Source organism: Morus notabilis, unplaced genomic scaffold, assembly GCF_000414095.1.
Source record: "Morus notabilis unplaced genomic scaffold, ASM41409v2 Scaffold139, whole genome shotgun sequence".
Lineage (NCBI taxonomy): Eukaryota > Viridiplantae > Streptophyta > Magnoliopsida > Rosales > Moraceae > Morus > Morus notabilis.
In genome coordinates this window covers 653,663-670,974 of record NW_010361068.1, presented here as the reverse complement: position 1 = coordinate 670,974, position 17,312 = coordinate 653,663, and the positions used below count along the sequence as shown (strand labels likewise).

The 17,312-nt window shown below is 32.5% G+C and overlaps 1 protein-coding gene across 1 annotated transcript; it reads left to right on the top strand.

Moving 5' to 3' along the window:
• The first annotated feature begins 2,856 nt into the window (after positions 1–2,856).
• On the top strand, positions 2,857–8,854 carry LOC21408089 (2-oxoglutarate dehydrogenase, mitochondrial). The gene is made up of 9 exons (XM_010098337.2): positions 2,857–3,002; positions 3,389–5,038; positions 5,249–5,475; positions 5,617–5,949; positions 6,615–6,861; positions 7,344–7,472; positions 7,553–7,768; positions 7,958–8,081; positions 8,290–8,854. Exons 2-9 carry the CDS (start codon positions 3,488–3,490, stop codon positions 8,523–8,525), a joined length of 3,063 nt encoding a protein of 1,020 aa, XP_010096639.1. The 5' UTR covers positions 2,857–3,002; positions 3,389–3,487; the 3' UTR covers positions 8,526–8,854.
• The last annotated feature ends 8,458 nt before the right edge of the window (positions 8,855–17,312 follow it).

Below are 17,312 nucleotides of genomic sequence, written 5' to 3'. Positions count from 1 at the left end.
CAGTAAATACAGTATTTACTAGTAAATATTATATTTATCTAAAAATCCAGTCACTGACTCCTGCGACGGTTTAACACTGTATTTACTAGTAAATACTATATTTACTAGTAAATATCGCATTCATCCGAAAATCCAACCATCGACTCTGGTGACTGTTGAACATTGTATTCACCAGTAAAGACTGTATTTATTAGTATCATATTTATCCAACAATTTGGTCACCTACTCCAGCGACCGTTTAAAATTTACTGATAAATATCGTATTTATTAATAAATATCATATTTACTAATAAATATCATATTTATCTAAAAACTGACATCCGACCGTTTAATACTGTATTTAGTAAACACTGTATTTATCGATAAATACCGTATTTATTAATAAATATCACATTTATCTGAAAATTTAGACACCGACTTCGATGACCGTTTAACACTGTATTTAACGATAAATATTGTATTTATCAATAAATATTATATATATTAATAACTATTATATTAATCTGAATATTCAGTCATTGATTTCGACGATCATTTAATAATGTATTTATCGGTATATACGTATTTACTTGTAAGAGAAATAAATCGTGGTAGATGGTTCATGTATAAATAAAAGCAATCCCTTTTTAAATTCAAATTATTTTTTTAATCAAAGAAGGGAATTAAAAAAAGAAAAAAATGAATAATTCAAGTACCGACCTCTTTCTTAAATCGAATTGATGATATAAACATACCGTTTTTTCTTGACAAATTTTCCGTCTTTTCAAATCTACCTAACCATCAAATGTGGTTTCCTAAGAACAACAAAATACTAGCTGTATGTACCAAAATCCAATAAGAATATTGTTCGTATGACAATATTTTGTTCATTTGATATTTTTCTTTATCAAGACTTCTTTCCCGTTTTTGTCATTAAGACAATTACAAAATATCAATGTATATATATTAATCAAACCATATTGTCAAACGACATCCCAAATATGTTATATGATGTATTTTTTTTATTTTTAATTATCATATTTGTATAAAATTTTTTTATTTTATATAATTTTTTAATTTAATGTAATTTTAATTTAATCTCATAATTAAAAATTGATCTTATTAGTACACCAATCTACCGATGAAGGTCCATTAAAAAAAGACTTCCCTATTCAGAAGTCAACTATCTCATCCAAAAGTTGAGGTCATCACTCACGTTGTGCTCTAACTATTTGTTTTTTGGTCGAAAGTTTTGCTCAACTATTGAAGATATTACGGCCCATTTAGTTCGTTATTTAAGTTTTTAATTTGAATTGAGATGTATAATTTTTTATTATAATAAAAAAATTAAATATAATTATTTTTAAAATTTTTTTATTGTAATAAAATTTAAATTTTAAATTCAAATCGGTGAAAATAAAATGTATTGACAAATAAGAGAAAATAAAATTTCTAATTTGGTTATTGGTGACAAATTCAAACAAGGGAAAAAATGTATTATTGCCGATTAGAAAGGAAAGAAGCTTCGCAATTGAAAATTAAAACAAAGATGAAAGATTGTCCATTTCTTTCAAGTCGTTTCCGTAGCAACTTTTGTTTGAATGGGTTCGTGTTTTATATTTTTATGTCGCTTTCTAAGCAAATTTTTGCAACTTAGGCCTTTTTTTTTCTCCCCTGAATGGAGCAAAGAAATTTTACATGGTATTTAGAGGATGTTTATTTTATGTATCTGTATCTAATTTTGAATCATAATTTATGATTTTTTACAGTATTTTTATTTTATAAAAAATTTAAATTTTAAAAATTAAAATCATAAATCATAATTTTGAATTCATGAATTAAACGTTACCTTAATATTTTGATGATTCCTTTAAAAAAAATTTAAAGTTATCTAAGAAATCTTTATAACGTGCAGGAAAAAAAAGGTTGGACTTTTCTTAGACATAAGAAATCTTTACTAGTGATGTTAAAATATAACACAGATTTTAAAATATTTTACAAATAACAAACATTAATATCCTTAAAATATTTACTACATATTTTTATAATAGAAACGCGAATATTATTATAATAAATATTCTGTAATTCTTACTGTTCTTAATACTTTCTAAAAAAATTGCTATATTTTAACGAATTACTGTTCTTGATACATTTTTTAAAATTTTAACAGTACCCTCATAAATTTATCATGTGGCGTAATTTTACTTTATTTTTGGCCGTTTTCTGCTTTTTTTGGTTGACTAATCTAAAGACGCACAGGATATTTAAATAATGTCTGAGGAAATAAAGGGAGAGTAAGGATTTGTTTATTTAAATTTTTAATTTAAATTGAAATATAATTTTATATTAGTTTTTTTATTATAAAATAAAAATTTAAATATAATTATTTTTTTAAATTTTTTATTATAATAAAATTTAAATTTTAAACTCAAAATTAACAAGGCTTCAAAATAAAAATCAGATCTCCGTCGAGGCCTTTGTAAAAATAATTCTTTTGAAAAGTTTTATTAGTAAAATAATTTTTTAAAAATTTTAATTTACAAAGGCCCTGTTCACTTCACTAATTTGAGTTTAGAATTTGAGTTTTGCTATAGTAAAAAGCTCTCACAAACAATCACATCTAACTTTTTTGCTACAGTAAAAAACTCTCACATAAAATTACATCTTAATTCGAATTACAAACTCGAATCAGCGAAGTGAACGGGCCCAAAATGACTTCTTTTTACAAAGAATGAATAAGTATCTTTCTTCATAAAAAATAAAAGAAGATCATTTTACTAATTTTATTTTGTTAGATAGTCATTCTAGCGTATTGTTTATCTCGGTCCAACAAAAAAACACAAAAAATAAAAAACAAATAGGGAAGGAGGTGTTGGGTTCCAGAAGAAGTGGGAAAAAAGGAAGGAATAAAACGCCACCAAGTCCTAAAAGAGAAATTCTTCATTTATTTTCCTCAGTCGCTTAACGGCGATTAGGGTTTCTCTCTCTCTCTCTCTCTCCCTCTCTCTCTCTCTCTATTTCAGGTACGTAGAATTTAAATTCAAATTCTCATTTTCAGCTTTTTTGAATCTCGCTTTCTTTGAGGAAATCTGAATCAGTGCAAGGAATTTGATTTTCTGTAAATCTGCTTAGATTTTGGGTTTATCTTTTACCGAATTGATGGTTTAGATGTTATTTTGATTTTTATTTCAATATTGAATTTCATTTGATCATTTTCCTTGAAAATTAATTCTTATCATGTTGTTCCCGTTCCTTTTTATTGATCTTAACATGAAATGTGCTGAAATGAATAGAGGTTATGTTTTTGTCGGAACCTGAAGGTGTTAATTTTTTGTTCTTTCTTTAATAATTCGTATGTTTCCCACGGTAAATCCAGTACTGGACTTGTTTTTGGTTTGTTTCTTTTCAGCAAAAGGAAAATCATAGATGTTTCTCATTGAGGTTTGAGATTGGGTGTTAAAGTCTTTGGTGAAACTTGTGAACTTTTAGATAGCTGATTGAAAAACATATGGCGTGGTTTAGAGCTGGGTCTAGTTTGGCAAAGCTTGCCATTAGGAGAACTCTATCACAAGGTGGTTCATATGTACCAAGAACACGAGTTCTTCCTTCTCAAAGTCGTTGTTTTCATGCCACAATCTTTAAGTCGAAGGCACAAGCGGCGCCTGTCCCTCGCCCTGTGCCCCTCTCCAGGTTGACAGACAGCTTCTTAGACGGAACAAGCAGTGTGTATTTGGAAGAGCTTCAAAGGGCTTGGGAAGCTGACCCGAGCAGCGTTGATGAGTCGTGGGACAATTTCTTCAGAAATTTTGTGGGGCAGGCGGCGACGTCCCCTGGGATTTCGGGCCAAACAATTCAAGAGAGTATGCGGTTACTGTTGCTTGTGAGGGCTTACCAGGTTAGTGGCCACATGAAAGCCAAGTTGGACCCACTAGGCTTGGAAGAGAGGGAAATCCCAGATGATTTGGACCCTGCTCTTTATGGGTTCACGGAACCCGACCTTGATAGGGAATTCTTTTTGGGAGTGTGGAGGATGTCTGGATTTTTATCGGAGAATCGTCCAGTGCAGACCCTTAGATCCATTTTGACCCGCCTTGAGCAAGCATACTGTGGGAGCATTGGATACGAGTATATGCACATTGGTGATCGTGAGAAGTGCAACTGGTTGAGAGATAAGATTGAAACTCCGACTCCAATGCAATACAACCGGCAGCGCCGTGAAGTTATTCTTGATAGACTTATATGGAGTACACAATTTGAGAATTTCCTGGCCTCTAAGTGGACAACAGCCAAAAGATTTGGGCTTGAAGGTGGAGAGACTTTGATTCCTGGTATGAAGGAGATGTTTGATAGGTCAGCAGATCTTGGGGTTGAGAGCATAGTTATTGGAATGCCGCATAGAGGAAGACTTAATGTATTGGGTAATGTCGTTAGAAAGCCTCTGCGTCAGATATTCAGTGAATTCAGTGGCGGTACGAAGCCCGTCGATGAAGTTGGGCTCTACACAGGAACAGGTGATGTGAAGTATCACTTGGGAACTTCATATGATCGACCGACTAGAGGTGGGAAGAGGATTCATTTGTCTTTGGTTGCAAATCCAAGTCACTTGGAAGCTGTGGACCCAGTTGTTGTTGGAAAAACTAGAGCAAAGCAATATTATTCAAGTGATATTGACAGAACCAAGAACATGGGTGTTTTGATTCATGGTGATGGTAGCTTTGCTGGACAAGGTGTCGTCTATGAAACACTTCATCTTAGTGCTCTTCCAAACTATACCACTGGTGGGACTATTCACATTGTGGTGAACAACCAAGTTGCCTTTACAACTGATCCGAGAGCTGGCAGATCTTCACAATATTGTACTGATGTTGCAAAAGCCCTAGATGCCCCTATTTTCCATGTAAATGGTGATGACATGGAAGCTGTTGTTCATGTCTGTGAGCTTGCAGCCGAGTGGCGCCAGACTTTCCATTCTGATGTTGTTGTTGATTTAGTCTGTTACCGAAGATTTGGGCATAATGAGATTGATGAGCCATCTTTCACTCAGCCCAAGATGTACCAGGTTAGCTGTGTTTCCTTGACGCTTGATATTCTTTTGTAATTGGTGACACATATGCAGCTATTTTTTAATTTATATTTTTTTCTTGTAGTAATTATTCTCAATCCTTGTTCGTTTGCCTTTCTTCCAGCATATATTTTACATGTGTGTTGGTATTGCTTTTTTTGAGACAAGTCATTCAGACTTCTGACATTTCTTCCTTAACGGTGGCAGATTATTAGGAATCACCCCTCAGCTCTTCAGATTTACCAAAATAAGCTTTTGGAATCTGGGCAGGTGACCAAAGAAAACATTGATAAGATAAACGAGAAAGTTAATACAATCCTCAATGAAGAGTTCTTAGCTAGCAAAGATTATGTTCCTCAAAGAAGGGACTGGCTCTCTTCCCATTGGGCTGGATTTAAGTCACCTGAGCAGATTTCACGTGTCCGTAATACTGGGTATGAATTTGGTTTTCTAAAAGTATAAACTTGATATATCAAAAGATAAAATGTGTGTGTGTGTGTGTGTGTGTGTAAACTCGGTTTTTGGCTTATATGATGTTAAAACTCATTTATTTAAATTGGTCTGCTGTTATACAGGGTAAAACCAGATATTTTGAAGAATGTTGGCAAAGCAATCACATCACTTCAAGAAAATTTTAAGCCACATAGAGTAGTAAAGAAGATTTATGAACAGCGTGCACAAATGATTGAAACGGGCGAAGGCATTGATTGGGCACTTGCGGAAGCACTTGCCTTTGCTACATTGCTAGTAGAAGGAAACCATGTTCGACTAAGTGGTCAGGATGTTGAAAGAGGTACATTCAGCCACCGACATTCTGTACTCCACGATCAAGAAACAGGGGTGAAGTATTGCCCTCTGGACCATGTTATCATGAATCAAGATGAGGAAATGTTTACTGTTAGCAACAGGTAATCACTATGACTAACTCTTTTTTGGCTATTTAATCAATAAACACACGTCCGCACACAGATTTTCATAAGGTTGTCTTCGTCCTCAACTTCTTTTCTGTTACACTGAGTGGCTCTAGTTTTGTAAGAAGGTTAATTAGACATGTTTCAGTTATGAGATACTTCGCACATTAATTTTGGAGATGATAGCCCCTATGAAGGACTTTCTCAGACGACAACATTTTTCTTTTATCTTCACTTTATTTTATATGAACATTGTATAGTTTTTCTTGAACCTTGTGAGATGTTGCTGGTTTGGGGTCATAGTTGCTGATGCAGTTTGTTTTGCTTCATCTAATTGAAAAAATTGCTTCACGGTGACAATCATTTCATTTTATTCTCATGGAAATTTTTTAACTTACAGTTGATTTTATATGGTCATATGGGTTTTGTTGAACCTGTTGATTGACGCATTATCCAGTAACATTTTTTTGGCCCTTTTTACCACCTCTGACAATTAATGCAATTTCCCATTAAATGTTATAATTTGGTTTTCCGTGAGCGAGACTTTAGGCCCAAAATCAGAGGACTACTAAACTGAGCTATACAACTTCTTTGAAATATAGATGGTATGCATTTTATTTAATTTGTCTTGCAAAAGTCCTAAGTATGCTCTTGTTTCACAGTTCGCTTTCAGAGTTTGGAGTTCTTGGATTTGAATTGGGTTACTCAATGGAAAGTCCAAACTCATTGGTAATCTGGGAAGCACAGTTTGGTGATTTTGCCAATGGCGCTCAGGTTATATTTGATCAGTTCTTGAACAGTGGGGAGGCTAAGTGGCTGCGTCAGACTGGGCTTGTTGTGCTGCTTCCACATGGTTATGATGGACAGGGCCCTGAACATTCTAGTGCAAGATTGGAACGTTTTCTTCAGGTAATTTTAAGCTATTATAGCTATTACTATTATTAGTTAAAAGAAGAATCCGGTATCGGTTAAGTACTTCCCATCATTTCTCCTTTGGGCGAGTTTGTTTCTTATTTTTCCATTATAATCTCTCTCTCTCTCTCTCTCTCTCTCTCTCTCTCTCTCTCTCTCTATATATATATATATATATATTTATTTATTTATTTCTCCTTCTCCCTCTCCTCATTTCTTCAGCTGTTGTGTTCATTTTATGGGGTCAGGAGGAAAATTTTTGTGAATCAAAGAGATTCACAAAGCAATTTCATGGATTTTTATGTTTATGAGTGAGGGTTGGAGAGTGGAATAAACCTCGCATTAAATTCGGCCCCATTTTGTTTTTGTCTAGTTTCTTTTATTTCCTTGAAAACCACCTTTTATTTTATCAGGTTTCCTCCGGTCTTGTCCAGACTAGATTACGTCCAGCTAATCCATGTTCACTAATTTGATGGCAGATGAGTGATGACCACCCTTTTGTTATTCCTGAGATGGAACCGACTCTTCGCAAGCAGATTCAGGAATGCAATTGGCAGGTTGTCAATGTTACTACTCCTGCAAATTACTTCCATGTTATGCGGCGTCAGGTTGGTGAAACTATTTCGTTGCGTCATGAATTTCTATTAACTTGAAGTTTCTGCATTCTAACATTCTGTTACTCTTTCAGATACACAGGGAATTTAGGAAGCCTCTTATTGTGATGGCTCCTAAAAACCTGCTTCGGCACAAGGACTGCAAATCAAATCTATCTGAATTTGATGATGTCCAGGGTCACCCAGGTTTTGACAAACAGGGAACCAGATTTAAGCGCCTAATAAAGGATCAGAATGATCATTCTGACCTTGAGGAGGGCATTAGACGACTAGTTCTTTGCTCTGGGAAGGTATGATTTTACTCGGACCATATTTGCAGTATACTGGATTTAATCTGCTCGTTTGCCTGTCTGTCTGTATGTCTCCATTGCTTATACAACATCCCATTCTTGCCTACTGAGATGAAAAGGTCAACATCCCATTATTGCCTACTGAGATGAAAAGGTCCATCTTCACTGACAAGGATTTCAATTTTGCAGGTTTATTATGAGCTTGATGAAAAGCGCAAAAACAAAAAAGCGAAGGATGTTGCAATATGTAGGGTGGAGCAGCTTTGCCCCTTCCCATATGACCTTATTCAGAGAGAACTGAAGCGATATCCGAGTACGTAATTTGAACTTGTAGCTTTTCTTTCCCTTTAATCGAAGTTTGGATATTCTGGAGTGAAAATCAATCTATGCATTACTTGCTGGAAATTTCATTACTTGCTGGAAATTTGAAATGATCCATGTTTTGTCGTTATCTATATCCGTGGAGATAAGTCTCTAGATATTATGAGCTCTGACATTTTTCTCTTCTAATATTCATTTAGATGCTGAGATCGTCTGGTGTCAAGAAGAGCCAATGAACATGGGTGCGTACAGTTATATTGCACCACGCCTCTACACTGCCATGAAGGCTCTGCAAAGAGGAAACTTTGATGACATAAAGTACGTCGGCCGGCCTCCATCAGCTGCCACGGCCACTGGTTTCTATACTGTTCATCAAAAGGAACAAGCGGAGCTTGTGGAGAAAACGATACAGCCTGAGCCAATTCAGTTTCCCTGAGAAACCCCTTTAAAGATGAGATAAATTTGCAATAGGGAACGTCAACATTTTTTGAGAATTTTAAGTTTCTTCTCAAAGCCCCTCTAAATCTCGATTTAGATGGTTGTTTCTTTTCCATATTCCCGTACAATTAAGTCAATATGGTGTTACGTGCAAAGTTGAATAGCATCTCGGAATATATAGACTTGGATATGTTTTACTTCACCTTTTTCTCTTGCTGCGCAAGAGTTTCAGAATGTAATAAATATATGCTGCCTTTATCCTTGTAAAAACAAGATTGAGGATAACTCTTTGTTATAATTTCATTGCAACTGCGTTGTTATTTGTCACCAGGTGAATTTTTGACTCATCCCGGCCCTTAGGCGTTCCACAGTGTATTTCTTTTTTCATTTTTTGAGGTCACATTTTGCAAGCATGTTCAGAAAAATATAATGATTGTTTATCCAAATGTTTAGAATTTTTTGACACTGTTTTTATTTTATTTTATTTTTCAAAGACGAAAAATAGAGAAAATTATAAAAAATAAAATATTCATCAAAATGTGGTGTCACTTGTTGCATTTATTCATAAAAATTGTGTATTAATTTTAGAATGCAAAATATAAATAAAATGGTGAATTTTTGACCCATCCTGGCCCCTAGGCACCTCACTGTGCGGGCCGGAGGCTTTTTGACAGCGTTTTTCTTTTTTCATTTTTTTGTAGCTATTTTTTGGAGGCATGCTCAGAAAAATGTAAGGATCGTGTATGCAAAATTTCAGAATTTTTTGACGTTGTTTTTACTTTATTTTATTTTTCAAAAATGAAAAATAGAGAAAATCATAAAAAATAGAATATTCATAAAAAAATGGTGTTACCTTTTGCATTAATGCATAAAAATTGTTTATTAATTTTAGAATATAAAACATAAATAAAAATGTGAATTCTTGACCCATTCCAGCCCCAAAAATAGAGAAAATCATAAAAAATAGAATATTCATAAAAAAATGGTGTTACCTTTTGCATTAATGCATAAAAATTGTTTATTAATTTTAGAATATAAAACATAAATAAAAATGTGAATTCTTGACCCATTCCAGCCCCTGCGCGCCCCACTACGCGGCCCGAGGACTTTTTGACAGCGCTTTTCTTTTTTCATTTTTTGTGGCCATTTTTTTGCAAGCATGCTGAGAAAAATGTAAGGATTCTGTCTGTAAAATTTCAGTATTTTTTTGACGTCGTTATTATTTTATTTTATTTTTCAAATACGAAAAGGAGAGAAAATCATAAAAAATAGAATATTTATCAAAAAATGGTGCCGCTTGTTACATTAATTCCTAAAAATCGTGAAATAATTTTAGAATACAAAACATAAATAAAAATGTGAATTCTTGACCCATCCTAGCCCATGCGCGCCCCATTACGCGGGCCAAGGCTTGTTTGACAGTTTTTTTTTTTTTTTTTTTTTTTTTTCATTTTTTGAGGCCACTTTTCGCAGTCATGCTCAACAAAGGGTGAGGATCTTGTCTGCACAATTTCATAATTTTTTGACTTTATTTTTATTTTAATTTACTTTTCAAAAACAAAAATAGAGAAAATAATAAAAAAATATAATATTCATCAAAAAATGGTGCCGCTTGTTGCATTAATTCTTAAAAATAGTGTATTAATTTTAGATTGCCAAACATAAATAAAAATGTGATTTTTTGACCCATCCCGGCCCCTGGGCCCACCACTGCGCTCACCGGGGCCCTCTTGACAGTGTTTTTCTTTTTTCCTTTTTTGATTCCATTATTTGCATGCATGCTCAGAAAAATGTAAAGATCGTGTCTGTAAAAGTTCAGAATTTTTTGACATCATTTTTATTTTATTTTATTTTATTTTTCAAATACAAAAAATATAGAAAATCATAAAAAATAGAATTTTCATCAAAAGCTTGTTTCATTAATTCCTAAAAATTGTGTATTAATTTTAGAATGCAAAAAATAAATAAAAATGAGAATTTTTGACCTATCCTGGCCCCTGGACACCTTAGTACGCAGGCCGGGGGCTTTTTAACAGCGTTTTTCTTGTTTCTTTTATTAGGTCATTTTCTGCAGGCATGCTTACAAAAATGCAAGGATCGTGTCTGCAAAAATTCAGAATTTTTTGATGTCATTTTTATTTTATTTTATTTTTCAAAGAAGAAAAATAAAAAAAACATAAAAAATAAAATATTCATTAAAAAATGGTGCCGCTTGTTGCATTAATTCCTAAAAATGGTGTATTAATTTTAGAATGTAAAACATAAATAAAAATTTGAATTTTTGACCCAACCCGGCCGCTCTACACCCCACTTTCCAGGCTGGGGGCTTTTTGACAGAGTTTTCTTTTTTTCTTTTTTGAGGCCATTTTTTTGCAGGCATGCTCAAAAAAATGTAAGGATCGTATCTGCAAAATCTTAAAATTTTTTGACATCATTTTTATTTTATTTGATTTTTCAAAGACGAAAGATAGAGAAAATCATAAAAAATAGAAATTAATCAAAAAATGGTGCCGCTTGTCTCATTAATTCCAAAAAATTGTGTGTTAATTTTGGAATGCAAACATAAATAAAAAAGGGAATTTTTGACCTCCCAACACCTTGGCGGCCCACTGCGTGGGCGGGGGCTTTTTGACAGTTTTTTTTTTCATTTTTTCAGCCATGCTCAAAAAATTGTAACGATCGTGTCTGTAAAATTTCAAAATTTTCTCACGTCCTTTTTATTTTATTTTTAATTTCAAAGATGAAAAATATAGAAAATCATAGAAACTAGAATATTCATCAAAAAAATGGTGTCACTTGTTGCATTAATTCTTAAAAATCACGTATTAATTTTAGAATACAAAACATAAATAAAAATGAGAATGTTTGACCAATCCTGACCACTGGGTGTCCTCTGCGTAAGCTGGGTATTTTTGACAGTGTTTTTCTCTTTTTTTTAGGCTATTTTCTGCAAAATTTTAGAATTTTTTGACGTCATATTTATTTTATTTTATTTTTTAAAGACGAAAAATTGAGAAAATCTTAAAAACTAGAATATTCATCAAAAAATGGTGCCGCTTGTTGCATTAATTCCTAAAATCATGTATTAATTTTAAAATGTAAAACATAAATACAAACGTGAATTTTTTACCCATCCCAGCCCTTGGGCATCCCACTGCGCTGGCCGATGGCTTTTTGAAAACGTTTTTTTTTTTTTTTTTCCTTTTTTGAGGCCATTTTTTACACGCATGCTCAGAAAAATATAAGGATCGTGTCTGCAAAATGTCAAAACTTTTTATCGTAATTTTATTTTATTTTCTTTTTCAAATACAAAAAATAAAGAAAATCATAAAAAATAGAATATTCATCAAAAAAGGTGTTGCATGTTGAATTAATTCCTAAAAATCGTTTATTAATTTTAGAATGCAAAACATAAATAAAAACGAGAATTTTTGACCCATCCGGCCCCTGGGCGCTCCACTACGCGGGCCAGGGGTATTTTGACAATGATTTTTTTTTCATTTTTCGCAGACATCCTAAGAAAATTGTTAAGGATCGTGTGTACAAAATTTCAGAATTTTTTGACATCATTTTTATTTTATGTTATTTTTCAAAGATGAAAAATAGAGAAAATCATAAAATATGGTGCCGCTTGTTGCATTAATTCCTTAAAATCGTGTATTAAGTTTAGAATGCAAAGCATAAAGAAAAGTGTTAATTTTTGACCCATCCCAACCCCTGGGTGCCCTACTGCGCGTGCCGTGGGCATTTTGACAGTGTTTTTCTTTTTTCATTTTCTGAAGCCATTTTTTGCAGGCATATTAAAAAAAATGTAAGGATTGTGTCTACAAAATTTCAGAATTTTTGGACGTCATTTTTATTTTATTTTATTTTTCAAAGACGATAGATAGAGAAAATCTTAAAAAATAGAATATTCATCAAAAAATGGTGCCGCTCGCCTCATTAATTCCTAAAAATTGTGTGTTAATTTTAGAATACAAAACATAAATAAAAAGGGGAATTTTTGACCCGTGCCAGTACCTTGGCACCCCACTGCACAGGCGGGGGCTTTTTGGCAGTGTTTTTATTTTTTCATTTTTTGCAGGCATACTCAGAAAGATGTAATGATCGTGTCTGTAAAATTCAAGAATTTTCTGATGTCCTTTTTTTTTTTCAAAGATGAAAAATAGAGAAAATCATAAAAAATAGAATATTCATAAAAAATGTTACCACTTATTGCATTAGTTCTTAAAAATCACATATTAATTTTAGAATACAAAACATAAAGAAAAATGAGAATGTTTGACCACTCCTGACCCCTGGGCGCCCTATTGCGCAAGCTGGGTCTTTTTGACAATGTTTTTTTGTTTCTTTTTTTGAGGCCATTTTTTGTAGGCTTGCTCAGAAAAATATAAGGATCATGTATGCAAAATTTTAGAATTTTTTGACGTCATATTTATTTTATTATATTTTTCAAAGATGAAAAATGGAGAAAATCATTAAAAATAGAATGTTCATAAAAAAAATGGTGCCACTTGTTGCATTAATTCCTAAAAAGCATGTATTAATTTTAAAGTGTAAAACATAAATAAAAAGGTGAATTTTTGATGTATCCCAGCCCCTGGGCGACCCACTGCGCAGACCGAGGGCTTTTTTACAGCGTTTTTTTTTAATTTTTTAAGGCCATTTTTACAGGCATGCTAAAAAATATAAGGATCGTGTCTGCGAAATATCAAAACTTTTTGACGTAATTTTATTTTATTTTCTTTTCTTTTTCAAATACAAAAAATAAAGAAAATCATAAAAAATAGAATATTCATCAAAAAATGGTGTTGCATGTTGCATTAATTTCTAAAACTCATTTATTAATTTTAGAATGCAAACATAAATAAGAAGGAGAATTTTTGACCCATCCCGGCCCCTGGACGCACCACTGCGCGAGCCGGGGGTATTTTGACAACGTTTTTATTTTCATTTTTCACAGACATCCTAAGAAAAATGTAGGGATCGTGTGCGTAAAATTTCAGAATTTTTTGAGATCGTTTTTATTTTATTTTATTTTTCAAAGAGAAAAAATTGAGAAAATCATAAAAAATGGTGCCGCTTGTTGCATTAATTCTTAAAAAACGTGTATTAATTTTAGATTGCAAATCATAAATAAAAATGTGAATTTTTTACCCATCTCAGCCCCTGCGTGACCCACTATGCGGGCCAGCGGTATTTTGACAACATTTTTATTTTTTCATTTTTTGAATCCATTTTTACAGGCACGCTCAGAAAAATGTAAGGATCTTGTCTGTAAAATTTCAGAATTTTTAGACGTTGTTTTTATTTTATTTTATTTTATTTTTCAAAGACGAAGAATAGAGAAAATCATCAAAAAATGGTGCCGCTGTTCCATTAATTCCCAGAAATCGTGTATTAATTTTGGAATGCAAGACATGAATTAAAAAGTGAATTTTTGATCCGTCCCGGCCACTAGGCACCCTACTACGCGGGCCGGGGGATTTTTGACATCGTTATTCTTTTTTAGCTTTTTTTAGGCCTATTTTTTGGAGGGATGCTCAGAAAAATGTAAGGATTTTGTGTGCAAAATTTCATAATTTTTTAATGTCATTTTTATTTTATTTTATTTTTAAAACAGAAAAATAGAGAAAAATATAAAAAATAGAATACTAATAAAAAAATGGTGCCGGTTGTTGCATTAATTCCAAAAAATTGTTTATTAATTTTAGAATGTAAAACATAAATAAAAATGTGAGTTTTTGACCCATCCCGGCCCCTGGACGCCCTGCCGCGCGGGGCCGTGGCTTTTTGACAACGTTTTTTATTATTATTATTTTATTATTATTATTTTTTATTTTTTGAGGTAATTCCCTGGAAGCATGCTCAGAAAAATATAAGGATCACGTGTGTAAAATTTCAGAATTTTTTGACATCATTTTTATTTTATTTTATTTTTCAAAGACAAAAAAATAGAGAAAATCGTAAAAAATAGTGTCGTTTGTTTCATTAATTCCTATAAATCGTGTATTAATTTTAGATTGCAATACATAAATAAAAGTGAGAATTTTTGACCCATCCTATCCGCTCGGCGCCCCACTGTGCGGGCCGGGGGCATTTTATAGCATTTTTCCTTTTTCTTTTTTTGTTGCCATTTTTGCAGGCATGCTCAGAAAAATGTAAGGACCGTGTATGTAAAATTTTAGAATTTTTAGACGTTTTTATTTTATTTTATTTTTGAAAGATGAAGAATAGAGAAAATCATCGAAAAATGGTCCCGCTTGTTGCATTAGTTCCTAGAAATCATGTATTAATTTAAGAATAAAAAACATAAATAAAAAGGTCAATATTTGATCGATCCCGGCAACTAGGTGCCCAACTGCACGGGCTAGGGACTTTTTGACAACGTTTTTCATTTTTGTTTTTATTTTTTATTTTTTGATACCTATTTTTTGGAGGTATGCTCAGAAAAATGTAAGGAACGTGTCTGTAAAAGATCAAAATTTTTTGATGTTATTTTTATTTTATTTTATTTTTAAAACACGAAAATTGAGAACAATATAAAAAATAGAGTATTCATCAAAGAATGGTGCTGCTTGTTGTATTAATTTTTAAAAATCGTGCATTAATTTTAGAATGCAAAACAAAAATAAAAGGAGAATTTTTTACCCACTCCGGCCCTTGGACGCCCCACCACGCGGGCCTAGGGCTTTTTAACTGTGTCTTTCTTTTTTTCATTTTTGAGGCAATTCCTTGTAGGCATGCTTAGAAAATGTACGGATCGTGTGTGCAAAATTTTAAAATTTTTTGACGTTTTTATTTTATTTTATTTTTCAAAGACGAAAAATTGAGAAAATCATAAATGATGGTGCCGCTTGTTCATTAATTCCTAAAAATCGTGTATTAATTTTAGAATGCAAAACATAAAGAAAAATGTGAATTTTTGACCCATATCAGCCCCTAGGCACCCCACTGCGCAGGTCGTGGGCATCTTAACAGCGTTTTTCATTTTTCATTTTTTGAATCCATTTTTGTAGGCATACTCAGAAAAATGTAAGGATCCTATATGTAAAATTTTAGAATTTTTAGACGTTATTTTATTTTATTTTATTTTTCAAAGACGAAGAATAGAGAAAATCATCAAAAAATGGTGCTGCTTTTGCCATTAATTCCTAGAAATCGTGTATTAATTTTAGAATGCAAGACATGAATAAAAAAGAGAATTTTTGGTCCATCCCGGCCATTAGGCGCCCATTACGCGGGCCGAGGGCTTTTTGACATCGTTTTTCTTTTTTTACTTTTTTAAGGCCTGTTTTTTGCAGACATGCTCAGAAAAATGTAAGAATCGTGTCTGTAAAATTTCATAATTTTTTGATATCATTTTTATTTTATTTTATTTTTAAAACACAAAAATAGAGAAAAATATAAAAAATAGAATACTCATCAAAAAATTGTGCCGCTTGTTGCATTAATTCCAAAAAATTTGGTATTAATTTTAGAATGCAAAATGAAAATAAAAAGGTAAATTATTGACCCATCCCGGCCCCTGGACGCCCCGCCGTGTGGGCCCGGAGTTTTTTGACAGCTTTTTTCTTTTTTTCATTTTTTGAGGCAATTCCTTGGAGGCTTGTTCAGAAAAATGTAAGGATCGTGTGTGCAAAATTTCAGAATTTTTTGACGTCGTTGTTATTTTATTTTATTTTTCAAAGACAAAAAGTAGAGAAAATCATAAAAAATTGTGCCACTTGTTGCATTAATTCCTATAAAATCACGTATTAAGTTTAGATTGCAAAACATAACAAAAAAATGTGAATTTTTGACCCATCTCAGCCCCTGGGTGCCCCACTGTGCCGGCCGGGGGCATTTTGACACCGTTTTTCTTTTTTCATTTTTTGAAGCCATTTTTGTAGGGATGCTCAGAAAATATAAGGATCGTGTACGAAAAATTTTAGAATTTTTAGAGGTTGTTTTTATTTTTCAAAGACGAAGAATAGAGAAAATCATCAAAAAATGGTCCAGCTTATTGCATTAATTCTTAGAAATCGTGTATTAATTTTAGAAATCATGTATAAATAAAAAGGTCAATTTTTGATCCATCGCGGCCACTAGGCGCCCAATTGCACGGGCCGGGGGCTTTTTAGCAGTGTTTTTCATTTTTGTTTTTTTATTTTTTGAGGCCTCTTTTTTGGAGGCATGCTCAGAAAAATTTAAGGATCGTGTTTGTAAAATTGCAGAATTTTTTGATGTTATTTTTATTTTATTTTATTTTTAAAACACAAAAATAGAGAAAAATATAAAAAATAGAATATTCATCAAAAAATGGTGTTGCTTGTGGTATTAATTCTAAAAAATCGTGTATTAATTTTATAATGGAAAATAAAAATAAAAAGGTGAATTTTTTACTCATCTTGGCCCCTAGACGCCCCACCGCACGGCCTGGGGCTTTTTGACCGTGTCTTTCTTTTTTTCATTTTTTGAGGCAATTCCTTGCCCCATGCTTAGAAAAATGTACGGATAGTGTCTGTAAAATATTAAAATTTTTTGATGTTGTTTTATTTTATTTATTTTTCAAAGACGAAAAATAGAGGAAATCATAAAAAATGGTGCCGCGTTTTGCATTAATTTCTAAAAATCGTGTATTAATTTAAAAAGACAAAACATAAATAAAAATGTAAATTTTTGACCAGTCCCGGCCCCTAGGCGCTCCACTGCGCCGGGCGGGATCTTTTTGATAACATTTTTCTTTTTTCATTTTCTCAAGGTATTTTATGCATGCATGCTTAGAAAAAATGTCAGGATCTTC

Coding starts and splice junctions, on each gene's coding strand:
- LOC21408089 (XM_010098337.2), top strand. CDS start 3,488: ATGGCGTGGTTTAGAGCTGGGTCTAGTTTGGCAAAGCTTGCCATTAGG. Junction 5,039..5,248: donor CTCAGCCCAAGATGTACCAG/GTTAGCTGTGTT, acceptor TAACGGTGGCAG/ATTATTAGGAATCACCCCTC. Junction 6,862..7,343: donor GATTGGAACGTTTTCTTCAG/GTAATTTTAAGC, acceptor ATTTGATGGCAG/ATGAGTGATGACCACCCTTT.